Below are 27,339 nucleotides of genomic sequence, written 5' to 3'. Positions count from 1 at the left end.
CACGGGATCCCACAAAATGGGGTTATAAATAGAATAGCCGGGGTTGAAGGGTCAGGGGGCTTAATTTCAGTAATCTATTGTATGATGCTGGACTTGCTGCTTTCAAAGTTTCCGTTGAAGTCCAAGAGAAAATGGGAGGGAGCAATAGGTCCTATTGAAGATGGTCAGTGGATGGAAATTTTAGAGAGGGTACCGGACTTATCCTTGAGTGAATCCCACCGTTACTCACAGATACTATTGCTACATCAAAAATATAGAACTCTAAAATTCTTGCATGACATTGGACTCAGACGTAACCCTATGTGCAATAGATGTAAGACTCAGTCTGTAGATTTTATTCATATGATGTGGTCCTGCCCTAGGCTTGACCGTCTTTCGGAAGAAGTAGTTGATATCATTAACAAAGACTATACGGGGAAGGCGAGTCCGTTCACCTCTGGTATGTGTGTTGGGGTATGTTGAAGATCGAATGACAGATTAGTATGGCAAAATAGCAGTGATTGGAATGCTCTATATGGCTAGAAAGCTGATAGCACAGCACTGGTTGGTTGATCAGACTCCCTCCATTACGGAATATATTAGTAAGGTGAACTGAATGATTAATATGGAAAAAGCAATTTACCTGAAAGGAGGTGTCGCAAAATTTGGGCGCCCTGCATAGCCAGCTCAGGCCTGGCTTCCAGAGAGCTACAGAGATTTCGTTTGGGTTTCATAGAAGTATAACTTTTTTGAATTAAAGAGAATTCTTATCTACATGTAGCACATTTAGAAACCCTCTTATATACCTATTTATTTCAATTTAAAGAGAAGTGAATCTGATGTTATATTTTATAGTGTTTATTTTTGTTAAGTTGGGGAATAATTTAGGGGGGAGAGGACTGTGATCCCCAGGGTTGTTATATCTGTTTTGTTGGAAAACATTCAAATAGAAAATATCTGATTTAAAAAAAAAAAAATATATATATTTTTCCAGACCCCCCTAATTCTGTGTTTTAGGCAGCCCCCGAATCTAAGACGCATCATTGTTAGAAGCTCCCTGTCCTCTCCAACAACAACAGGAACATTTCCCTGCAACCAGAAAAAAATGTTAGACTTGTCCATTTATATTGACAACGGACAAGATAAAGGACCCCAGAGAACATCAGGACTGCAAGATCCCAGGTACCTTCAGCTGCACCACAACTAATGTGGTCTACTTAATTATATGTACCAAAAGTCCAACTGGGGGTCTGTATGTAGGGGAGACAGGACAACAGCTCAGGACAAGAATGAATTCTCATCGCCACACAATTAGAGAGTAAAGGATGGATCTACCTGTGGCCAAACATTTTTGTAACCCAGACCACAGCATCATGGACATGAAATTCCTGGTATTGAAAAGGAAATTTACAATCCCAGAGAGACAGGAGACTTTGGAAATACAAACTTATGATGACCTTTCACACATTCAGAGCACCAATGAATGTGTCACATGGATTTATGTCTTTTTACATCAATTAAGGAATGTGCTCTTCAGAGCATCAGGGGCATCACAACTCTGGACCAGACCTCAATCAGAGGACAATAGAACTTTCACACTTCTTATCTATGAACTAAAGCAATATTTATGGCCACAACAGTTTGCCCCCTTGCCATACTGATCGCTCTGCTTCACATTACTTGTCTTATTTACTGCTCCATTCTATGTCCTGTTGTATATAAATATGTGACTCTTCAGATTTTGTGTTATACTGAGCCTGGTGAAGAGACCTGAGTAGTCTCGAAAGCTTGATGTAATTACCATCTTTTCAGTTAGCCATTAAAAAGGTATCAACCACTGAGGACTCTCAGTTCTTTTAAACAATTTTTTTAAGTATCTTACATATATTGTTCATATATAGGTGTATTATTTGGATACTAATTAATAATAACAAATAGTCATTGGTAATTGTATACACTTCTTATTGATTTAGTGTTTTACATTGTTTTTCCTTTCTTTTGTAGCAAATGATCTTACTATAACTAAATTTTTTTCCATTCTAAATAAAATAAGTCTCTAAAGAAAATGGCTACTTCACTATATGCAATCTTTGATATATAAAAAGATTTGTTTGCTGACTAAAACATTTCTCACAATTTGAACATGGCTTCTCCAAAGTGTGAGTTTTCTGATATATTACAAGATCTGATTTCTCTGTAAAACATTTCCCAAAATCTAAACAGGAAAATGGTTAATGCTCTGTATAAGTTATGAGATGTCTAATGAGACTGTATTTCTATGTATCACATTTTCCACACTTGAAATACGAATAAGGCATCTTCCCTGTTTACATTCTTGGATGCAAGATAAAAACTGATTTTACTGCCTTGGTTTACTCTATGTGACTTACATGATGCTTATCAAGATGTGATTTTTGTGTAAAACATTTCCCACATTTTGAACATGAAAATGGCTTCTCCCCTGTATGAATTCTCTGATGTTGAATAAGATGTGAATTGGTAGAAAAATATTTCCCACATTCTGAACAAGAAAATGACTTCTCCCCTGTGTGAATTCTCTGATGTTTAACAATTTCACTTTTCGTTGAAAAATATTTACCACATTCTAAACAAGAAAATGGCTTCTCTCCTGTGTGAGTTTTCTGATGTTGAACAAGATTTGATCTAGTAGAACAATATTTCCCACATTCTGAACAAAAAAATGGTTTCTCCCCTGTGTGAATTCTTAGATGTGAAACAATTTCAAATTTCCTGGAAAAACATTTCCCACATTCAGAACAAGAAAATGGCTTCTCCCCTGTGTGAATTATCTGATGTTTAACAATTGAACCTTTAGTTGAAAAGCACTTCCCACATTCGGAACAAGAAAATGGCTTCTCCCCAGTGTGCAGTTTCTTATGTTGAACAAGATTTGATTTAGTAGAAAAATATTTCCCACATTCTGAACAAGAAAATATTTTCTCTCCTGTGTGAAGTTTCTGATGTTGAACAAGATTTGATTTAGTAGAAAAAAATTTCCCACATTCTGAACAAGAAAATGGATCCGCTCCAGTGTGAATTCTCTGATGTTGAACAAGTTCTCCTTTTGTGAAAAAACATGTTCCACATTCTAAGCAAGAAAATGGTTTCTCCCCTGTGTGAATTCTCTGATGGTAAACAAGTACTGGTTTCCTAGAAAAACATTTCCCACATTCCGAACAAGAAAACGGCTTCTCCCCTGTGTGAATTCGCTGATGTTGAATAATTTCACTTTTCTTTGAAAAACATTTCCCACATTCTGAACATGAAAATGGCTTCTCCCCTGTGTGAAGTTTCTGATGTTGAACAAGGTTTGATTTAGTAGAAAAACATTTCCAACATTCTGAACAAGAAAATGGCTTTTCCCCTGTGTGAGTTCTCTGATGTCTAATAAGATGTGATTTCCGATTAAAACATTTCCCACATTTTGAACATAAAAATGGTTTCTCCCCAATGTAAGCCATTTCATGTTCAATAGCATTTCTATGACTTTTGTTATGCATATTTCTGTTGGGGGAAGCAGAAGAATAGACCTTGGCTTGAGATGCATCTGGTGTAATGACAGGTTCTTCACAGGTATCTGAGAATATCAGATGTCCTTCTGAGCTCCTGGTCCAGTCATCTGTCAAGAACAAAACTTGTTATTATTTAACACTGCATTTGAATGTTGAAATAGCTCGCCATTTGTTTCCTGGCCTCCACACATGCTAACAAAGAATGATTGGCATAGAATGATCACTAATAGATCAATCTGTTTCCATATACAGTAGTATGTTATCAGCAACACATCTGCAGCGGGAGATGTGCTGCTGAAAACAATGATTTTTGTTCCGCCATTAACAATGGAATCACAAGATGAATAAGCAGCATTTTGCTCGCCATTCATTTGGTGATTGCCAACATGTTTACACTTCTGAACTTTTATCTACGCATTCAGGGTTCATAAATGGATGCTACATACACAGTATGTGACACAGACAGCACACAAGCATGTATAAAGTGAGCACATACACGCATTTACACACACACACATATATATATTATATATACACGTCACACACCGTATTTTTCGGACCATAAGATGCACTTTTTTCCCCCCAAATGTTGGTGGAAACTGGGGGGTGCGTCTTATGGTCTGAATATAGGGCTGCGGGGAATGAGGGTGCTGCGGTGGAGCGGGTCATCGGGGACACGAGCAGGCTGCAGCAGCCTGCCGTGCCCACGTGGGCCCGCTCATTTAATATGCAGGCCCATCCTCCCGCCCATCTCTCAGCGCTGAAGCTGGCACTGACAGGTGGGCGGGGTGATGGGCGAGGGATAAACAGCCGGTCTGCATGATCACCCCTGGCAACTGCAGCCTTGAGTCATCATGTGTGGCTGTATTCACTGCTCCCCGCGCATCATCATCAGCGCGGGGTGGAGTGAATCAGTACACATTACTCACCGTTCCCCTGCAACATAGCTATCTCCTCCTGTCTCCTCCGGTCAGCTGACTTGCGTGGAGACTAGCGGCGCACACAGCGATGACGTCATCGCTGTGCGCACGTGTCCACACGCAGCCGCTGGCACAGACCGGAGGAGATCGCGATGCTGCAGGGGAACAGGGACGGCTACACTCAGCGGCGCTGCCGCTGACATAGACGGTAAGAGGAGCGGTGCTGCAGGGAGTGAGGTGAGGTAAGGTGAGTATGAACGTTTATTTTTTTTTTATGTGCCACAGGATGCGGCCATACACCAGGATGATGGGGGTATATGAGCAGGATAGGGATTTATTATGAGCAGGATGAGGGTATATGAGCAGCATGGGGAGTATATGAGCAGGCTGGGGAGTATATGAGCAGGACATTACCCCATAACAGTGTCAGCAGCAGATACTCGCCCCATAAGTGTGTCATGACCACATTTTTTGCTTAAAATTTTATTTCCCTCCTCTAAAACCAGGGTGCGTCTTATGGTCCACACACACACACACACACACACACACACACACACACACACACACACACACACACACACAGGAAATATCAACAAAAGTTAGTTTAATATGGAGTAAGTCCCCCTTTGGCGGCGATTACAGCCTCAATTCTCCGAGGTATGGATTCATACAAGGTGTGAATTGTTTCCAAAGGAATTTTAGCCCATTCTGCAGTTAAAACACCCTCCAGTTCTTTGAGCGACGATGGTGGCGGAAATCGACGTCTAACTTAAATCTCTAAAATCGACCATAAATGCTGAAAAATGTTGAGGTCTGGGGATTGTGGGGGCCAGATGAGATGCTCAACTTCATTAGAATGTTCCTCGTGCCATGCTTTAACGATTCTAGCTGTATGAATTGGTGCATCATCATCCTGAAAGATGGCGTTCCCCTCCGGGAACAGTGCTTGAACCATGGGATGCACTTGGTCGCCCAAAATGCCAAAATAATCTCGACTGTTAATTCTTCTATGAAGGGATGAAGGGATATCATTGGCCCGGCGGATCTCCATGAAATATCACCACAGATCATCCCAGAACCTCCGCCATGTTTTACGGTTGGAAGAAGGCAGTCTGGATGGAATGCTTCTTTCAGCTGTCTCCAAACATACACTCGGTCGGAGGTCGGAAATAGGGTAAACGATGATTCGTCTGAGAATATCATATGTTTCCACTGCTCGAGGGACCAATTCTGGAGGTTTCTACACCACTCTAAACGCTTGGACACATTTCTCATTGAGAGCAGCGATTTTCTAATTGCAGCTCTTCTGTGGAATCTAGATTTGTGCAGCTCCCAACGAACAGTTTTTGTTTAAACTGGGTTCTGTAGGTGTTCATTGAGCTCAGCAGTAATTTTTTTCGGAGCCGTGGTCTTGCGATGCTCTCACAATTCGCTTTAGAGTCCGACGGTCTCTCTGAGTCAACTTCGACTTTCGGCCGGACCTGTGCGTTTTTCCTTCTCTTTCAAACGCAGTCATTACTTTGGAGACAGTAGTTCTTGACACGTCAAGCATTCAGGCACTTTCTGTTAACAGAAAGTGCCTGAATGCTTTACACGCTGCAATCTCGCTAGCGTGCGTACCCGCCCCCATCGTTTGTGCGTCACAGGCAAATCGCTGCCCGTGGCGCACAAAATCACGCGGACCCATCACACATACTTACCTGCCTAGCAACGTCGCTGTAACCTGCGAACCGCCTCCTTTCTAAGGGGGCGGTTAGTTCGGCGTCACAGCAACGTCACTAAGCGGCCACCCAATCAAAGCGGAGGGGTGGAGATGAGCGGGACGAACATCCCTCCCACCTCCTTCCTTCCTCATTGCGGGCGGCCGCAGGTAAGGTTCGGTTCCTCATTCCTGCGGTGTCACACATAGCGATGTGTGCTGCTGCAGGAACAACATCGTACCTACAGCAGCAACGATAATTGGGAATAGGGGGGCATGTCACAGATTAGCGATTTTGCACGTTTTTGCGACGATTCAAAATCGCTCATAGGTGTCACATGCAACGACATCGCTAATGCGGCCGGATGTGCGTCACAAATTCCGTGACCCCAACAACATCGCTTTAGCGATGTCGTAGCGTGTAAAGCAGCCTTTACACTAGTGCCTGCCATACGAGCACCAACAATTTGGCCTCTTTGAAAATCCGAGAGGTCTGCCATGGTATCAAGTTCTCTTCAATATTCTTACAATTCCGCAAAACAAACAGTTAATTTACATACACATCACTTAAACACAAATAATCAACTACAAAACATTAACATATGTCTCGGTTTGCATGTTTATAACATGTTCGAAGATTATGATGCCAAAATGTTAGTTGTTTCCTTTATTTTGTCCAGCCCCCGTAATATAATATAATATATAGATATATAGATATATATTATATATATATATATATATATATATACACATACATATATACACATTATATATATATATATATATATATATATATATATATATATATATATATATATATATATATATATATATATATATATATATATATATATATATATATATATATATATATATATATATATATATATATATACATATACACAGTCATATGAAAAAGTTTGGGCACCCCTATTAATGTTAACCTTTTTTCTTTAGAACAATATGGGTTTTTGCAACAGCTATTTCAGTTTCATATATCTAATAACTGATGGACTGAGTAATATTTCTGGATTGAAATGAGGTTTATTGTACTAACAGAAAAGGTGCAATCCACATTTAAACAAAATTTGACCGGGGCAAAAGTATGGGCACCCTTATCAATTTCTTGATTTGAACACTCCTAACTACTTTTTACTGACTTACTAAACCACTATATTGGTTTTGTAACCTCATTGAGCTTTGAACTTCATAGGCAGGTGTATCCAATCATGAGAAAAGGTATTTAAGGTGGCAACTTGCAAGTTGTTCTTTTATTTGAATCTCCTATGAAGAGTGGCATCATGGGCTCCTCAAAACAACTCTCAAATGATCTGAAAACAAAGATTATTCAACATAGTTGTTCAGGGGAAGGATACAAAAGAAGGGAATTTTGTTTACTTACCGTAAATTCCTTTTCTTCTAGCTCCAATTGGGAGACCCAGACAATTGGGTGTATAGCTATTGCCTCCGGAGGCCACACAAAGTATTACACTTAAAAGTGTAAGGCCCCTCCCCTTCTGGCTATACACCCCCAGTGGGATCACTGGCTCACCAGTTTTAGTGCCAAAGCAAGAAGGAGGAAAGCCAATAACTGGTTTAAAGACCCATTCAATCCGAGGAAACATCGGAGAACTGAACCATACCACATGAACAACATGTGTACCCGAAAAAACAGAAAAACCCCGAGAAAACAGGGCGGGTGCTGGGTCTCCCAATTGGAGCTAGAAGAAAAGGAATTTACGGTAAGTAAACAAAATTCCCTTCTTCTTTGTCGCTCCATTGGGAGACCCAGACAATTGGGATGTCCAAAAGCAATCCCTGGGTGGGTAAAAGAATACCTCATGATAGGGCCGTCAAACGGCCCTCTCCTACAGGTGGCCAACCGCCGCCTGAATGACTTATCTACCTAGGCTGGCGTCTGCCGAAGCGTAGGTATGCATCTGATAATGCTTGGTAAAAGTAAGTAGACTCGACCAGGTGGGTGCCTGACACACCTGCTGAGCCGTAGCCTGGTGCCGTAATGCCCAGGATGCACCCACGGCTCTGGTAGAATGGGCCTTCGGCCTTGAGAGAACCAGAAGCCCAGTAGAACTGTAGGTTTCAAGAATTGGTTCCTCGAGCCCCCGAGCAAGGGTGGATCTGGAAGCTTGCGACTGTTTACGCCGACCAGCGACAAGGACAAAGAGTGCATCCGGGTGGCGCAGGAGCGCCATGCGGGAAGTAGAACCTGAGTGCTCTCACCAGAACCAACAGATGCAAATCTTTCTGAAATTGATGGACTGGACGAGGACACAAAGAAGGTGAGGTGATATCCTGATTGATATGAAAATGGGATACCACCTTAGGGAGAAATTCCGGAACCGGACGCAGAACTACCCTGTCCTGGTGAAGGACCAGGAAGGGAGTTTGTATGAGAGCGTTGCTAGCTCGGAAACTCTCCTAAGAGACGAGACCGTTACTAGAAGGCCACTTCCCGTGAAAAACGGGAAGGGAGACATCCTTCAAAGGCTCGAAAGGCGGCATCTGGAGAGCAATTAGAACCTTGTTCAGATCTCAGGGCTCTAACGGCCGGTTGTACGGAGTGCTGAGAAGACAAACTCCCCGTAGGAACGTGCGTACCTGAGGAAGTCGTCGTTTCTGAAAAAATACAGATAGCGCTGAGACTTGTCCCTAAAGGGAACTGAGCGACAACCCATTTTCCTACCTAGATTGCAGGAAGGAAGGAAACATAGACGATGCAACCGGCCAGGGAGAAACACCCTGCGCCGAGCACCGGGATAAGAACATCTTCCACGTCCTGTGGTCAATCTTGGCGGACGTTGGTATGCTAGCCTGTCTCATGGTGGCAACCACGTCCTGAGGTAATCCTGACGACACTAGGTTCCAGGACTCAATGCTACACCATCCGGTTGAGGGCCGTAGAATTCAAATGGAAGAATGGCCCTTGAGACAGCCAGTCTGATTGGTCTGGTAGTGCCCCCGGTTAGCCTACCGTGAGGCACCACAGAACCGAGTACCACAACATCCTCGGCCAATTTGTAGCGACGAGGATGGCGCGGCCGCAGTCGGTCTTGATCTAGCGCAGTACTCTGGGCAACAATGCCAGAGGTGGCACCTAAGGTAGCTGGAACTGCGACCAATGCTGAACTAAGGCGTTTGCCGCCAGAGCTCGATGATTGTGAAACCGTGCCATGAAGCTGGCACATTGTTGTTGTGCCGTGACGCCATTAGATCGACGTCCGGCCTCTGTCAGCGGCGCCAGATCTCCTGAAACCCGTCCGGGTGAGGAGACCATACTCTTTCGGCCACACCTCAGCGACTTAGGAAGTCAGCTTCCTAGTTTCCACACTTGGGATGTGAATTGTGGATATGGTGGATGCCGTGTCTTCCACCCACATCAGAACCTGCCGGACTTCCTGGAAGGCTTGCCGGTTGCGCGTTCTTCCTTGGTGGTTGATGTATGCCACCGCTGTGGAGCTGTCCGACTGAAGTCGGATATGCTTGCTTTCCAGCCGCTGTTGGAAGGATTGTAGGGCAAGATACACTGCTCTGTGTTCAAGAACATTGATCTGAAGAGTGGACTCTTGCTGAGTCCACGTACCCTGAGCGCTGTAGTGGAGAAAAACTGCTCCCCACCCTGATAGACTCGCGTCTGTCGTAACTATCGCCCAGGACGGGGATAGGAAGGACCTTCTTTTTGACCAAGAGGTGAGAAGAAGCCACCACCGTAGAGATTCCTTGGCCGCCTGAGAAAGAACGACGACTCTGTTGAGGGACGTCGACTCCTCGTCCCATTGGCGGAGAATGTCCCATTGTAGTGGACGCAGTAAAACTGCGCGAAAGGAACTGCCTCCATTGCTACCATCTTACGTAGGAAGTGCATGAGGCGTCTCAATGTGTGCGACTGGTTCTTAAAGAAGAGCTTGCAGCCCGTAGTGAATGCTGTTTGTCTAGCGGCAGCTTCACTATCGCTGAGAGAGTAAGAAACTCTATGCCTAGATATGTTATCGATAGGGTCGGGGTCGGATCTGACTTTAAAAAGTTGATGATCCACCCAAAACTCTAGAGAGTCTCCAGCGCAACGTTCGGGCAGTGTTGGCATGTTTCCTAAGAGAGTGCCTTGACAAGTAGATCGTCTAAATACGGGACCACAGAGTGACCCTGAGAGTGCAGGACTGTGACTACTGCTGCCCTGACCTTGGCGAAGACCAGTTGACTGTCGCTAGCCGGAAGGTAGAGCTACGAACAGAGGGTGTTCGTCTCCTATAACGAAGCGTAGAGACGCTAGTGCTCTGGATCAATCGGCACGTGTGGATAAGCATCCTTGATGCCTAATGATGCTAGGAAATATCCTTGGGACCTTGAGGCGATGACATGGCGGAGGGATTCCATCCGGAACCGCCTGGTGTCCACGAGCTTGCTGAGCATTTTTAGATCCAGAACGGGACGGAACGGCCCGTTGTTATAGGTACCGCAAAGAATTTGGGGTAAAAACCGTGACCTTGTTCCTGAAGAGGAACGGGGGTCATCACTCTTTCTGCCTATAGAGTGCACCCTGTTTGCAGAAGAGCAGCGGCCCGGCCGGGAGGTGGAGAAATTCTGAAGAATCGAGTTGGAGGACGAGAAGTGAGCTCTATCCTGTACCCGTGAGACAGAATGTCTCACACTCAATGGTCATTGACCTATGGCAGCTAAATATCGCCAAGGCGGGAGAGCCTGCTACCGACCGAGGCCGCAAGTCATGAGGAAGCCGCCTTGGAAGCGGGTTTTCAGACTGTCGCTTTTTTGGGCGAGACTGAGCCCGCTAAGAATCTTAGCTCCTCTGATCCTTTTGAGTCCACATTGGACGAGGAAAAAATGGGACCTGCCCGAGCCTCGAAAAGGCCGAAAACCCCGACTGCCTCTTGCTCTGTTGGGGTTTGTTGTGTCCGGGCTGAGGAAAGGATGAATCCTTACCCCTGGACTGTTTGATGGTTACATCCAACGCTCACCAAACAGTCGGTCAGCAGAAAAAGGCAACTGGTTAGGCAACCTTTTTTGGAAGCAGAATCTGCCTTCCATTCACTTAACGAGCAGACCAGGCTCTGCTTAAAAACACGGAGTAGCGGAGGCTACCGCCGCACGGTTCGCAGAGTCCAGGACAACCTGAATCGCGTAAGAAACAAATGCAGACATTTGAGAGGTTAAGGATGCCACCTGCGGCACAGATGTACGTGTAACCGTGTCAATCTGTGTAAGACAAGCTGAAATAGCTTGGAGTGCCCCAAGGGAGAGAATGCCGGAGCCAACGGTGCGCCGACAGCCTCATAGATGGCTTTCGACCAGAGATCCATCTGTCTGTCAGTGGCATCTTTGAGTTTGCAGTTCCATCTCCCACTGCAACTATGGATCTAGCTACAAGCCTGGAGATTGGAGGATGCCGCTCGGGACATTGGGTCCAGTCCTTGACCAAGTCAGGGGACAGGGATAACGTGTATCCTAAGCCGTTTGGAGAAGCGCATATCTGGATAAGTGTGGTGTTCCTGGACTGCCTCTCTGAAGGCAGAGTGGTCCAGAAAAATACGTGAAGCTGACTCCTCCACTGGAGGAGCTGTGAGAAATAACCCACATTCTATAGATGGACGCTATAAGATTATTTACTATGGCGTCACAATCAGGTGTATCCAGATTGAGAGCGGTCTCAGGATCAGAATCCTGAGCCGCTACTTCCGCCTCATTACACAGCGAGTCCTTCTGTTAGGACCCTGATGAAACCGAGGCCGCTCATAGCGAGCCCACTTAGGCTGTCTGGGACTGACGTCCGTGCAGAGCCGTGACTCTGGGATGCGTGTGACATTCCCGGAGCTGTTAGTTATTCACACTGAGGGGGGCCATGGATCAATGATTCAACAGTGCCCATATTGTGAGAGACATGTCCGGACTGCTAGGCTTCTAGTATCATAGCCATAGTCTCAGAAAAACTGTCAGTAAATACTGCAGACACCGTCCTCATCCCCTGGCCATTAGACCTGCCGGCCGTATAGCCGTACATGCTGTACCAGCTGTATAGAAAAACATGTGGTTCTGCACCTTTGTTTTACACAGAGAATATGCTGATAACTCCTCCGCATAATCCAGGAGGGTATATACAACGTGCGACCAAACAGTGCAATGTATATAGTACAAGCATATCTATAAGTGCACTTCTGCACTAGTGGGGTTAGCACCACAGGTGCTGCTTAACGCCTGTTACAGCGATTGTGTGACTATCAGAATGCCAGGGTCTTCCACACTTGTCTCTGTATCGTACAGAAACTGACACTAATGGCTGCCGGTGTCCTTGTAGAGAAGGAAGCCGTGGGCGTGCCTGAGAAAGTGCGGGAATCCGGATTCACAGTGCACACAGTGAGAGGGGTGGAGTATGCAAAACATACTCCAGCTCTCAGCTCTGCTCTATGCAGCGTCACGCCCCTACCCTGACTGTCAGGGCTGTGGGCGGTAACGAAGGGAGACTAGGCCCAGAAGCCGGGGACTCGAGTTAACAGCGCGGCCGCCGTAAAAACGCGGGCCGCGCTGAAGTCCCCGGCGCACCACAAGTGCCAGCCGCGCCGCAGTTCCAGCGGCCGGCGCGACCGATTCATAGAAGTGGCCAGCGTCCCGCCCCTCTCCTGACTGGCAGGTCTGGGGGCGGGAACGAACGGAAGCAGGCCGCAAAAGCCGGGGACTCTAGTTATCAGCGCGGCCGCCGTAAAAGCGCGGGCCGCGCTGAAGTCCCCGGCGCACCACAAGTGCCAGCCGCGCCGCTGCCAGCGGCCGGCGCGACCGATTCCTGGAAGTGGCCAGCGTCCCGCCCCTCTCCTGACTGGCAGGTCTGGGGGCGGGAACGAACGGAAGCAGGCCGCAAAAGCCGGGGACTCTAGTTATCAGCGCGGCCGCCGTAAAAGCGCAGGCCGCGCTGAAGTCCCCGGCGCACTACAAGTGCCAGCCGCGCCGCAGTCCCAGCGGCCGGCGCGACCAATTCCCATAAGTGAGCCTGCTTCAGCAAAGCTGAATGAGGCCATGGCACAGGCGCCGCAGCGCTGATGTCCCCCGGCGCACTACAACACCCAGCATGCTGCGGTGTGAGCGCCAAATGCACGGGGACACAGAGTACCTTGAGGAAGCAGGGCCATGTCCCTGATGTACTCCGCTCCATCCAGCATCTTCTCCAGGGGCTGTAGATGGAGCACGGTCTCAGTGCCTGGAGACCGGTAAATCCCACTTCACCCAGAGCCCTGTAAAAAGGGATGGGGAAGGAATCAGCATGTGGGCTCCTGCCGCCGTACCCGCAATGGGTACCTCAACCTTACAAACACCTCCGACATACAGTGGGGTGAGAAGGGAGCATGCTGGGGACACTATATGTGTCCTCTTTTCTTCCATCCGACATAGTCAGCAGCTGCTGCTGACTAAAAAGTGGAGCTATGCGTGGATGTGTTGCCTCCTTCGCACAAAGCACAAAACTGGTGAGCCAGTGATCCCACTGGGGGTGTATAGCCAGAAGGGGAGGGGCCTTACACTTTTAAGTGTAATACTTTGTGTGGCCTCCGGAGGCAATAGCTATACACCCAATTGTCTGGGTCTCCCAATGGAGCGACAAAGAAAGTTGTCTTAGAGATGTAAACTGTCAGTTTCCACTGTGAGGAACAAAGTAAGGAAATGGAAGAACACACGTACAGTTCTTGTTAAGCTCAGAAGTGGCAGGCCAAGAAAAATATCAGAAAGGAAGAGAAGAAGAAAGGTGAGAACAGTCAAGGACAATTCACAGACCACCTCCAAAGACCTGCAGCTTCATCTTGCTGCAGATGGTGTCACTGTGCATCGGTCAACAATACAGCGCACGTTGCACAAGGAAAAGCTGTATGGGAGCGTGATGCGAAAGAAGCCGTTTCTGCAAGCTTGCCACAGTCGCCTGAGGTATGCAAAAGCACATTTGGACAAGCCAGTTACATTTTGGAAGAAGGTCCTGTGGACTGATGAAACAAAGATTGAGTTGTTTGGTCATACAAAAAGGCGTTCTGCATGGAGGCAAAAAAAGCACAGCATTCCAAGAAAAGCACTTGCTACCCACAGTAAAATTTGGTGGAGGTTCCATCATGCTTTGGGGCTGTGTGGCCAGTGCCGGCATCGGGAATCTTGTTAAAGTTGAGGGTCGCATGGATTCAACTCAGTATCAGCAGATTCTTGACAATAATGTGCAAGTATCAGTGACGAAGTTGAAGTTACGCAGGGGATGGATATTTCAGCAAGACAATGATCCAAAACACCGCTCCAAATCTACTCAGGCATTCATGCAGAGGAACAATTACAATGTTCTGGAATGGCCATCCCAGTCCCCAGACCTGAATATCATTGAAAATCTGTGGGATGATTTGAAGCGTGCTGTCCATGCTCAGCGACCATCAAACTTAACTGAACTGGAATTGTTTTGTAAAGAGGAATGGTCAAATATACCTTCATCCAGGATCCAGGAACTCATTAAAAGCTACAGGAAGCAACTAGAGGCTGTTATTTTTGCAAAAGGAGGATCTACAAAATATTAATGTCATTTTTATGGTGAGGTGCCCATACTTTTGCACCGGTCAAATTTTGTTTAAATGCGGATTTCACATTTTCTGTTAGTACAATAAACCTCATTTCAATCCAGAAATATTACTCAGTCCATCAGTTATTATATATATGAAACTGAAATAGCTGTTGCAAAAACCCAAATTGTTATAAAGAAAAAAGGTTAACATTAATAGGGGTGCCCAAACTTTTTCATATGACATATATTAAATATACATATACATATATATATATATATATATATATATATATATATATATATATATATATATATATATATATACACACATACATACATACATACATACATATATATATATATATATATACACACATACATATATATATATATACACACACACACACATATATACATATATATATATATACACACATATATACATATATATATACACATATACACACATATACACACATATACACACACATATATATACATACATATACATACATATATATACACATATATATACACACACATATATACATACATATATATACATACACATATATATATGTATACACACACACACACACACACACACACACACATACACACACACGTGTACCAGGAGCTCACTAATATATATCTACCAGGAGCTCATACATTCTCATGTCCTCACTAATATATACCGGTTTTTTTCCCCAAAAATAAGCCCTCCCCCAAAAATAAGCCCTAGCAGGGATTTTCAGCATTTTCGGAGCAAGGCTTAAATATAAGCCCTCCCCAAAAATAAGCCCTAATCCCGAATCAATAATGAAGTGTCCGTGCAGCTAAAAAAGGTTACAAATACTGCAGGACACTTCATTATAGACAGCGGCACCCGTCAATTACACTCACGCGATGCGGAGTGGCAGGACCTGCAGTGATCACACACCTGCACACATCAGATCTCTCTCAAACACACACACACACAATCAGATATCACTCACACACCAGATCTCACACACAAACATCGGATCGGACACACAGTCAGATCGCACACACAAACATCAGTTCACACGCAAACATCAAATCACACACATACAAACATCGGATCGCACATACGTCGGATCGCATACACACTCACCTCATCCAGCGACACCGATCTCTTCTCGCCGGCAGAATCCTGAGAGGCAGTGCGGTGGAGCGCAACGAACAGGACCTGCGGCGGGACACGTGACTTGCTCTCATCATTCCCTTCGGCCGTAAGCGCTGGATGTGAGGTGTGCGATCGGCTGTGTCAGTGATCTGCTGTGTGTGTGCCTGCGATCGGCTGGGTGTGCCTGCGATCGGCTGGGTGTGCCTGCGATCGGCTGGGTGTGCCTGCGATCGGCTGGGTGTGTGATTTGCTGGGTGTGTCAGCCAGCAGCAGGGGAGAACGGCATGCAGCACCGACCGGAGATCACAGGGAGGACCTGGGAGCTATGCAGACGTCCGGATCTGGTGAGTATGAGTCTCCTGGGAAGTGGGGGTGCTATTTTGGGGGGTAAACTTACCCCCAACCGTGTTTCTCCAAGAATAAGACCTACTCCAAAAATAAGCCCTAGTGCTTTTTTGGGGGGGCAAAAAAAAATATAAGACAGTGTACTTATTTTTGGAAAAACACGGTACCTACCAGAAAGCCCATATATTCTAATGTATTCACTACTACATACAGCGGCATGTAAAGTTTCGACACCCTTGTAAAATTTTATTATGTACAGTTAAGCAAGTTGAAGATTAAAAGATCTCCAAAAGGCATAACCTTAAAGATGATACAAACCATTCGGCCTATCACACTCCCTAGCCAAACTAAATTCACATAATCCCTCTACAACTTCTCAGAACATAAACCCACGTCAAACTCCATGGCACCCAAATGCATCTCAAGGTTCTGGCCAACTGGTCCAGGCAGCCATTATCTATACCCCAATTCCTTGAGATGGCTGGATTGTCATTGTAGATAAGCACTTGTACCTACCCCCCCCCCCCCCCCCCCCCCCCACCCCACCATCTCAGTGTAGATTGTAAGCTCTCACGAGCAGAGTTGTCTTTTTTCCCCTCTAAATATTGTATCTTCTATAACTGTTACTTGTTTGTATATGATCCTCCTGAATTGTAAAGCGCTGCGGAATATGTTAGCGCTATAGAAAAATAATAATAATAATAATAATAATTAATAATATTATATTATTATTATTAATATTAATAAACCATTTTTTATATTCACCTTTTACATTTTTAAATTAACAAAAAACGGAAAAGGGGCCTATGCAAACGTTTGTGCACCCTCAACAGTTAATACCTACTATCACAGCTTGTAAACGTTTTTTTTTGTATTATTTATTTTTACAGTAAAAGGTAAGCAGACACCGTTTGTGATTCCAACCAATAATAGACACTATCAAACATGATGGGGGGTGCGGACTGACTGCAACCAATCACAGACACCGGGACTACCAGTGGGCAGGGGAGAAAGTGAATATGTATGAGAATTAATGAGCATCTACGGAAGTAATGTTACAGCCACGCAGGAGACTCGCTGAGTATAACCGTTCTGCTCTAATCCCGCTAGTCCTTTCTATTACCATATTTTAAAGCACAATGTTCGAGTCCCCATAGGCTTACATGGGGATCGGCGTCTGAGCAGATGTTCGAGTTAAAGTCCGGTCCTGAATCAGGGTTTGGGTTTTTTTTTAAATCCAATTGGACCCACTAAACCTGAAAATGTGTGGGTTCGCCCATGCCTCAGAGTGAGCTATGAAAAACCATGTACTGTCCATGACCATAGTTGCTGTCCTATGTGTCTACGGTGCAGTGAACTTTCAGACTCCTTGTCAAGAGAAACAATGGCCCATGTAATCCTACATGTCCGAATAAAGAGCAACCACCACTTTCTGTGAGAAATAATAGCAGATTTGTATCCTTAATCAGGGCTGAACACACTCCATTTCTCAAAAGACAGTGCAGCACAGTAAGTCAAACAGCAGTGACTGCATCAACAGCTACTTGACCATGTGGGAGTTGAGATGACAAATATATAGACTGGGATTGCATATCTGTTCATCTCTATACAATCAAGGGAAAGCTACTTGATGTGATAAAGGAGTACAACAAGCAAGCATTTTAGATGACAATGATTACACCTACCAGGTACTACCCTGTTTCCCCGAAAATAAGACACTGTCTTATATTTTTTTTTGCCCCGAAAAAAAGCACTACATCTTATTTTCAGGTGGTCTTATTCTTGAGGAGACATGGTTGAGGTTAAGTTTACCACCCACAAAAAGCAGATCCGCACTTCCCAGGATCGTCATACTTACCAGCCCCGGGCAGCTGTGTGGCTCCCAGATCTCCTTATCTCCCAGCAGGTATGTTGCACGCCTCCCCTGCATCTGGCCGACACACATACTTCAGATCACACACTCACACATCAGATAGCATACACTCATATAGACACACATCAGATTCCAGATCATTCCTCCCTGTGATATCTGTGCAGCATGCTGTTCTCCCATGCATCTGACTGACACACATACATCAGAACACACATCAGACAGCTTACAACACACACACACACACACACACCAGATTTCACATCATTCCTCCCTGTGATCTCCGGTGGGCGCTCCAGGCAGCTGTGCTGCATGCCATCCTACTCTGCCTCTTGCCGACACACACACACATCAAAACACACACTCACATATCAAACAGCATAAATTCACACATCTGATCGCATACACTCACACACACTCACGAAATCGCACATACTGGTACAATCGCGCGCGCGCGCACACACTCACAACATCCGGAGATACCATGTGCTTCCGGCAATGTGATTATCCTGCAGGTCCTGGAGGCTCACTGCACAGCGTCGCGGGTTCTTACGTGCGCCGGGAAGCAAGCGATATCGCTGGTTGTGGTGAGTGTGTGTATGCGATCTGTAGTGAGCGTGCGTGTGTGTATATGTGTGTGTGAGAGATCGATCTGATGTGTGTGTATATGTGATCTCATGTGTACGTTCCGCTGCAGGACCTTAATGCGCTCCCCTGCTCCCGGTCGGCGTCTGGTGAGTATTTTCAGGGGTCGTCTCTCTTCTTTCTTCTGGGGGTATCCGCTGTCTATAATGAAATGTCCTGCAGGATTCTTTAACTTTTCTACCGCTGCACAGACATTTCATTATTGAACAGCGACTAGGTCTTATTTTCAGGGGGATGTCTTATATTTAAGCCTCCCTGAAAAATCCTGCTAGGTCTTATTTTCGGGGAAACACAGTATGTGAGGATGTAACCTGGTTTTAAATGCAAGGAGAAGGGGTAAGAGTATAGTTTGAGTCTTGCTTTTATAGCTGGCCTGCTTGCTTTTTCAAATGATTAAGTATGTGGCTTCATGTGTTTAGGAAGCATTGAAGTTCCTAATCTATTCATGCTTAAGTGTCCACTGTCTATTTTCCTCCTCCGGAGAAGCCTTCACATTGCAAAAGAGTCATCAGATGGCAACATGAAAAATGAATTCCAACCACCGAGATGCTCGCATGTGGCGCTTGCCACCAGTGCAACCCCAACCAGAGCTTTCAGAAGCTACTGCGTTTCCTCCAGAAACAGCAGTTGCGGTATCACCTGCTACAAAGCTGACACAGAAGAAGCACATCTACCCCCAGAAGATTTTTTTAGGCTAATCTTGGCAGCCCTCTTTTTTGTCGATATCACCACCCTCCTCCTGCTGACATTACGTTCTCATCAATCATGATCTGGCTCACAGATCTTGTCCACCAAACAATCATCAGCTTTCATTCCAAAGTCAGCTACAGTTGTCTCAGTGTGGGAAATTGCCAGTTTCTTGCACTCTCGCCTGTGGGGGGCATTCTATTTGGAGAGCTTTTTTGGGGGTCATCCTACTATTTAGAGGGCAATGAAGGGGCCATCATATTATTTGTAGGGCTATCTTATGTGCACTCCTATCTCTACTTGTAGCTTCTGTGTAAATTTTAATGAAATGTCTTTCAGACGTCGTCTGCTGTAGACAATAGGTTTGATAAGGCTGGATGTAGACGGCCATGTAAAAAATCGTGAGTTATATTTGCAGATTGTGGACCTGTTTGGCTTCTTGTGCAGCTCTAGATTCGTGCTGTTGATGGTGCAGGAGCCGCCATCTATTGTATGAAATATCTTGGTACATTACTTGGACTAGAATAAAGCAGAGAATTTTGACTCAATTTGATCCTAAATTCTTGAAAAATTAAAGATAATTCACTTATTTCAGTTTTATCAACTGGGATCTTGATTTTCAAATGAAATGCAAAATTTACTTCCATCTGAAAACAACACCTTGGACCACTGAGCAACAGTCCAGTTCTTTTCCTCCTTGGCCCAGGTAAGACGCTTCTGGCATTGTCTATTGGTCATGAACTGCTTGACACAAGGAATGCAACAGTTGTAGCCCATGTGCTGGATACGTCTGTGTGTGGTGGCTCTTGAAGCACTGACTCCAGCAGCAGTCCAACCATTTTTTAATGCCCTGTTCTTAACAATCTTATCCCAGTTGCTTGTGCACCTTTTTCTACCACACTTTTGCCTTCCACTCAACTTTCCATTAATATGCTCGGATACAGCACTCTGTGAACAGCCAGGTTCTTTAGCAATGACTTTTTTAGGCTTACCCTCCTTGTGGAGTGTCAATGACTGCCTTCTGGACATCTTTCAAGTCAGCAGTTTTCCCCATGATTGTGTAACCTACTGAACCAGACTAAGGGACCTTAGTCTGAATGATTATGAAGCCTTTGCAGGTATTTTGTTGTCATTATTCTAATTTTCTGAGATAATGACTTTTGGGTTTTCATTGGCTGTAAGCCATAATCATCAACATTAACAGAAATAAACACTTGAAATAGATCACTCTGTTTGTAAAAACTATATAAAATATATACATTTCCCTTGTATTGAATTACTGAAATAAATTAACTCTTTGATGATATTCTAATTTATTGAGATGCACTTGTATATGTGATTTCTCTACATTTAGTGGTCACTACTCACCTGTGCGGTTATCTGTAGGAATCTCCTCTTTACACCGCTCATCACCCCTCACATATGTCTCTGTAGTATTAATATGGGTCAGATCTTCACCCTAAAACAAATATTGAAAAAGTCAAAAAGACAGACAAGGAAGTCGCGTGAAATGATTCAGAAGACCAGAAAGCATCATAAATGAACATGACGATCAAAACTGACAGCAGTAGATCTCACAGAGCTGCAGGTCTCCTGTATAATCCAACCTGCCGACTCCTAATTGTAACCAGCAGTCTCCATAACCAGAAAATTGTGAGAAGATCCAGACAACATCTAATGTCTATGATCAGCTTTATCCTGTCATCTCCACCAAGTATAAACCATACACTGAATGGCCACATTATTACAGACACCCATCTAGTAACGTTGGATTTACTTTGGTATTTAGGAGTTCAGCAATTTATCACATCAAAGATTCCAGGTGATGAAATAGTTCTGCAGGATTACAGGCCCATGGGGACAGGAAAGCTTCTTACATTTACTGAAAATTACACTGAGGAGCTGACAGGCACTGAACATCCCATTCTACCTCGTCACAGAGATGCTCTATAGGACTAAGATCTGAGGACTGTGAAGGCCGAGGAGGCCAGAACAAGTAACGCGCCCTCCTCCTGCTTGTAAGACGCTCTGCTATACTGCACTATTACATCTATACAGAACAGCAATCTGATCGATCTACAGATCTCATGGTGATTTTGACAGTGTCAAAATCACCATTTTGGTATATAAAGTCCTTATATTCATTTTTCTTGTATCTAATGACTGGTATGAGCCCTTCTTGAGTACCCATAATTCCAAGTGTGCCATAAACCTTATTCTGAAAAACAAAGCAATGTCATTGTAATAAAGTGGGCTTATGACTATTTGATAGACTCTACATTGTAGTTTTTAAACTACAAGGGTTTTAGAAGGTTAGCGTACGTATGGAATTTTAAAGAAGCCTGGCCAACCACCGTTGGTAATTAGTCAGCCGCTAACGCTATGTTTCTCCTAGCTAGAGCTGTAATTAGTCGTAAACTTGGTAAGGAGACATACATTACAGACTGCAAGGATGTATAGCGAACGGTTTTTAAAATATCGATGGTTACATCATGCAGAACCATGATTGGAGAAGAAGTTGGGGGTCCGGTCTGAATCTTATTGTAAAACCATGTTTAGTCACAAGAGTGAGTTGGAGCCAATGCAAAACAGTATATAAGCACAGCGCTATAGTCTATGGGGAGAATGCGCTACCAATCTCACAAGGAACTGACGGAGGATTGCTTGTGACAAGAAGCACCACTGCCGTGGCATCACAGCTATGTAAGATACAATGGACTTTTAAAAATAATTAATCTTTGACTAACAAAACATTATTTTTCTGTATGAAAAACTATTTAATTTTTAATGATTTTTGACTTTTAAATAAATCCATTTGTTTTATCTCATTTCTCATCTCCTAATAATCCTTGCGTATTAGGCTGATTATTCATGCCAATCCTATTTTTTAACTGTCATATTGCTCCCATAAAGAAGTGAAGGATCCTTGCATCCATTGGAGAGAATTGCTATGTGACAAACTTTCACTTGTATTGCTCTAAGATAAACTGTTATTACAGGACCCTGAGCAAAGGACTGTCAGTATATGGTGAAAGCTATGGTTAATTATAACCACTTATGTGAATGTTATCGGACAAAAAGGCATCTGGGCAGGAGAGTTACAGAAGATCAGCCCTACAGCTGGGCAGGAGAGAGTTACAGAAGATCAGCCCTGCAGCTGGGCAGGGGAGAGTTACAGAAGGTCAGCCCTGCAGCTGGACAGGGGAGAGTTACAGAAGGTCAGCCCTGCAGCTGGACAGGGGAGAGTTACAGAGGGTCAGCCCTGCAGCTGGGCAGGGGAGAGTTACAGAGGGTCAGCCCTGCAGCTGGGCAGGGGAGAATTACCAAGGGTCAGCCCTGCAGCTGGGCAGGGGAGAGTTACAGAAGAAGATCAGCCCTGCAGCTGGGCAGGGGAGAGTTACAGAGGGTCAGCCCTGCAGCTGGGCAGGGGAGAGTTACAGAAGGTCAGCCCTGCAGCTGGACAGGGGAGAGTTACAGAGGGTCAGCCCTGCAGCTGGACAGGGGAGAGTTACAGAGGGTCAGCCCTGCAGCTGGGCAGGGGAGAGTTACAGAGGGTCAGCCCTGCAGCTGGGCAGGGGAGAATTACCAAGGGTCAGCCCTGCAGCTGGGCAGGGGAGAGTTACAGAAGAAGATCAGCCCTGCAGCTGGGCAGGGGAGAGTTACAGAGGGTCAGCCCTGCAGCTGGGCAGGGGAGAGTTACAGAGCGTCAGCCCTGCAGCTGGGCAGAAGAGAGTTACAGAGGGTCAGCCCTGCAGCTGGGCAGGGGAGAGTTACAGAGGGTCAGCCCTGCAGCTGGGCAGGAGAGAGTTACAGAGGGTCAGCCCTGCAGCTGGGCAGGGGAGAGTTACAGAAGGTCAGCCCTGCAGCTGGGCAGGGGAGAGTTACAGAGGGTCAGCCCTGCAGCTGGGCAGGGGAGAGTTACAGAAGGTCAGCCCTGCAGCTGGGCAGGGGAGAGTTACAGAGGGTCAGCCCTACAGCTGGGCAGGGGAGAGTTACAGAAGGTCAGCCCTGCAGCTGGGCAGGGGAGAGTTACAGAAGGTCAGCCCTGCAGCTGGGCAGGGGAGAGTTAGGCCGGTTTCACACATCTGGCTTTTTGCCGGATGCGGCGCTCTCCCGTACAGTTAATACAGTACAGTGACAGCGCTGTAACTTCCGGGTCACATGCGCCGGTCACATGACAGCATGTGACCAGCGCTTGTTGCGCTGTCACTGTACTGTATTAACTGTACGGGAGAGCGCCACATCCGGCAAAACGGCAAAAAGCCGGATGTGTGAAACCGGCCTTACAGAAGATCAGCCCTGCAGCTGGCCAGGGGAGAGTTACAGAGGATCAGCCATGCAGCTGGGCAGGGGAGAGTTACAGAAGATCAGCCCTGCAGCTGGGCAGGAGAGAGTTACAGAGGGTCAGCCCTGCAGCTGGGCAGGAGAGTTACAGAGCGTCAGCCCTGCAGCTGGGCAGGAGAGAGTTACAGAAGGTCAGCCCTGCAGCTGGGCAGGAGAGAGTTACAGAAGGTCAGCAATGCAGCTGGGCAGGAGAGAATTACAGAGGGTCAGCCCTGCAGCTGGGCAGGGGAGAGATACAGAGGGTCAGCCCTGCAGCTGGGCAGGGGAGAGTTACAGAGGGTCAGCCCTGCAGCTGGGCAGGGGAGAGATACAGAGGGTCAGCCCTGCAGCTGGGCAGGGGAGAGTTACAGAGGATCAGCCCTGCAGCTGGGCAGGGGAGAGTTACAGAGGATCAGCCCTGCAGCTGGGCAGGGGAGAGTTACAGAGGATCAGCCCTGCAGCTGGGCAGGGGAGAGATACAGAGGGTCAGCCCTGCAGCTGGGCAGGGGAGAGATACAGAGGGTCAGCCCTGCAGCTGGGCAGGGGAGAGATACAGAGGGTCAGCCCTGCAGCTGGGCAGGGGAGAGATACAGAGGGTCAGCCCTGCAGCTGGGAAGGGGAGAGATACAGAGGGTCAGCCCTGCAGCTGGGCAGGAGAGAGTTACAAAAGAGAAGAGAAAAGTATTGATCACCTCACCAACTCCAATGAAGGTATAGAAAAAGCCATGCACAGAGTTTCAGACCAACTTCCTGGGTAAAGTCCAATTTAAAACATGAGGTGAGTATATCCAGCACCATATGAAAACATCACGTTTATGTGAAAGATTAAAATCTAAAAAAGTAAGAAGGTATGTATACCTGGTCTATACGTTTCAGCTAAACAGCTCTAAATCATGACAAAAGTCTACAAGTAAGTAAACTTAAATACAAAAAAAAAAAAAAGAGGGCAATGGAAATGCATGGGTGTGGAATGAGAAACGCCCAGCCACAGGCAAAAATTCATATTAACTATTAAAGTGTCTGGATTCAAGATCAGACCAAATATATATGTGTATTCATATAATAAAATAGATATCTTTATTAACAAATTTAAATAAAAAAATATAGATTAAAATTCAAAGGAAAAGCGGACAGAAGAAAACACTTTAGTCCATGCGGTAATAAACAACAGATAATATCCTTACATTTAACACCCAAAAGTAATCACATACAAAATTTCACATGTAATGCAATAATTTCTAATACCACAAGGTGGCAGTCTATACCCAGGACATTCACTATATCTATGTGGAAAAGTCCATGTAATTCGCTACACAATAAAAAGGTCCTCACTAGTTAAATCTCACTCCAAATGGGAGTATAGAGCTAGGAACCACAGCTTCTGAAAAAGTGCAGCGGCGAAACGTACGTCAAGGGGGTCTTTGTTCCCTGTGATTACACTGGGTGGTGACCTTTATTCTGACTGTTGTATTGTCCTTTGATTCTTCTCACATTATCCTTGGCTGTGGTTATTATCTGTTATTTATTACCGCATGGACCAAGGTGTTTTCTTGTGTCCACTTTTCCTTTGAATTTTAATGTATATTTTTTTTATTTAAATTTGTTAATAAAGATAACTATTTTATTATATGAATACATTTGTGGAGTTTACTGTGTAGGTTTATTAGGCTGTTAAGCTCCCTCTTACGGATTTAAGGTCGGTCTTAAATATATATGAGTAAATTAATATCAGAAAAATTAACAAAAGGTCCAAATAGTGTGCTAATAGAAGGTTAAAAAAAATATCAATGTGCAGAAAAAAATATGGCGGAACAAGGGTGTGTGTGTGATAAGGAAGGATGAGGACATTGTGCTTCTAAACTGACCCTGAAGCCTATAAGTGGCTGAGACACTGAAGTACAGCCGGTAAGACTTGGGACCAGGTCAGAAATCTGGTAAGGAAGAAAGAAAATCAACTGTAGAGGTTCTGAGCCGGAAGACCAGAAAAATAGCTGTAGGTTTTTAGGGAAAATAAGATGGCAAGAACAACGACTACGAGGAACACGGACTTGGGAGTTTTGAAAAACTCTAGATAGTAAAGACAAGGCACATATGGTACACAGAGAGGGCAGCATCGAAAAGGAGTCAGGAAAGATGGAGGGCCAAAGAATACTAAAAAACTGCACAAAGTTGGCAATTTATTAAATACTGGTCCTGGCTAATCTAGCAAATGTAACCGTGCTTAAAGTCATTTTGTCACAATGAGACTGTTTGATAATGAAGGATAAGGGCCCCCAGGCTGTCCCTCATGCTAGGGGGCACTATGCTATACCTCACCTTTTGGATACTGCTAATGGTGGAGATCCCCGAGTCCCACTCCTGGCCCTGCTTCTGACCGCACCTAATCTGATACCTCCCCCTCCCACAAGTAATAGACGGAGCAGGAGCATGATGATAACCACAGACAAAGACAGACAAGGGTAAAATATAACTGACACACTGCACGCACACACACAGACAAAACACACACACAGACACACACACACACACACACACACACACACACACACACACACACACAGTGATTCAGGAGGGGAAAAAAAAAACAAAAAACAGGAAGGTAGCTACAAAAGACAACACAAAGCAAAACGCATTACTTCCACCAGATAGTCTGGAACACCACACCTCATCAGACCAATTAAGATAAACTATAGCTGGATATGTGGAAGAATCCAACCACCATAAATAGATGTGATTGGCTTCCCCACAACATGTGATGAAAGGAGACTAACAAGCAGAAAAGCAGGGAATAACTCTTGCTATCCTGTCTATGAATCAGCACGTTGCTATGACAGTAGGTGAAGTTTGTGAAAATCTACGTGTGACACAATCAAATTGTTTAATCTTCATATTCTGAAAACTGATCATTTCATTATACGCTGCACTACACGGTTAATAGGTTTAACATGTGAGTGTGAAAGTGTTTCTAATAAAGTGTTCATTCAGTGTATACTACTGGTGGATAAAAAAAAAAAAAGACCGAGCACAAGATCTTCACAGCAGTCTACACATCATAGGGAGATTTCATGGCACCTTCTTTCCATCTACCTGATCATCCTGAGGAACATCGGGATCTTCTTGTTTACAGTCCTGTGAAAGAAGAGGACGGGGACATCTCTCTGGTGTTGTCCTCTCACTGGATAGAACTGGAGGAAACACATACAAGGACTGAAGTCATTCTTATATACAGATAATTACAGGTCGTGTGTATTTAGTCCTGTCTATTACCTGGTGATGTGAGGGGCTGGGGATCCTCCATCATGACGTCCTGGTACAGATCTTTGTGTCCTTCTAAATACTCCCACTCCTCCATGGAGAAATACACAGCGATATCCTGACACCTTATAGGAACCTGACACATACAATGATACCGTCATCCCCCGATCCCTTCATAGCGTTACTGTAAAATGTCCCAGCATTCCCAGCAGTGTCACCTCTCCAGTCAGCAGCTCAATCATCTTGTAGGTGAGTTCTAGGATCTTCTGGTCATTGATGTCCTCATGGATCAGGGGGTGAGGTGGAGGCCCCGTGATTGGGCTCAGGGGTCTTCCCCATCCCTCAGACACAGGGGCCTGACAGCGCTCACTAGAGGTCTTCTTCACTACTGTGT

The 27,339-nt window shown here is 45.2% G+C and overlaps 1 protein-coding gene across 1 annotated transcript; it reads right to left on the bottom strand.

Annotated features, from left to right (window-relative positions):
* Positions 1–1,877: 1,877 nt before the first annotated feature.
* LOC142312020 (uncharacterized) lies at positions 1,878–27,339 on the bottom strand. The gene is made up of 5 exons (XM_075350893.1): positions 27,164–27,339; positions 26,958–27,081; positions 26,778–26,875; positions 20,736–20,826; positions 1,878–3,619 (listed from the first exon to the last, which is right to left on the bottom strand). The coding sequence occupies exons 1-5, from the start codon at positions 27,185–27,187 to the stop codon at positions 2,352–2,354; spliced, it is 1,605 nt and encodes a 534-aa protein (XP_075207008.1). The 5' UTR covers positions 27,188–27,339; the 3' UTR covers positions 1,878–2,351.

The sequence above is a fragment of the Anomaloglossus baeobatrachus genome, chromosome 5, assembly GCF_048569485.1.
Source record: "Anomaloglossus baeobatrachus isolate aAnoBae1 chromosome 5, aAnoBae1.hap1, whole genome shotgun sequence".
NCBI lineage: Eukaryota > Metazoa > Chordata > Amphibia > Anura > Aromobatidae > Anomaloglossus > Anomaloglossus baeobatrachus.
Note: the sequence above shows the minus strand (reverse complement) of the source record. Positions and strands in the feature narration are given on the sequence as shown.

Bases quoted from the DNA above. Each gene is read 5' to 3' on its own strand.
- LOC142312020 (XM_075350893.1), bottom strand. From the start codon at position 27,187: ATGATTGAGCTGCTGACTGGAGAG. The intron at 27,082-27,163 runs GTGACACTGCTG...TGTATGTGTCAG, and splicing joins TTGAGCTGCTGACTGGAGAG to GTTCCTATAAGGTGTCAGGA. The intron at 26,876-26,957 runs GTAATAGACAGG...TGTTTCCTCCAG, and splicing joins CCAGCCCCTCACATCACCAG to TTCTATCCAGTGAGAGGACA.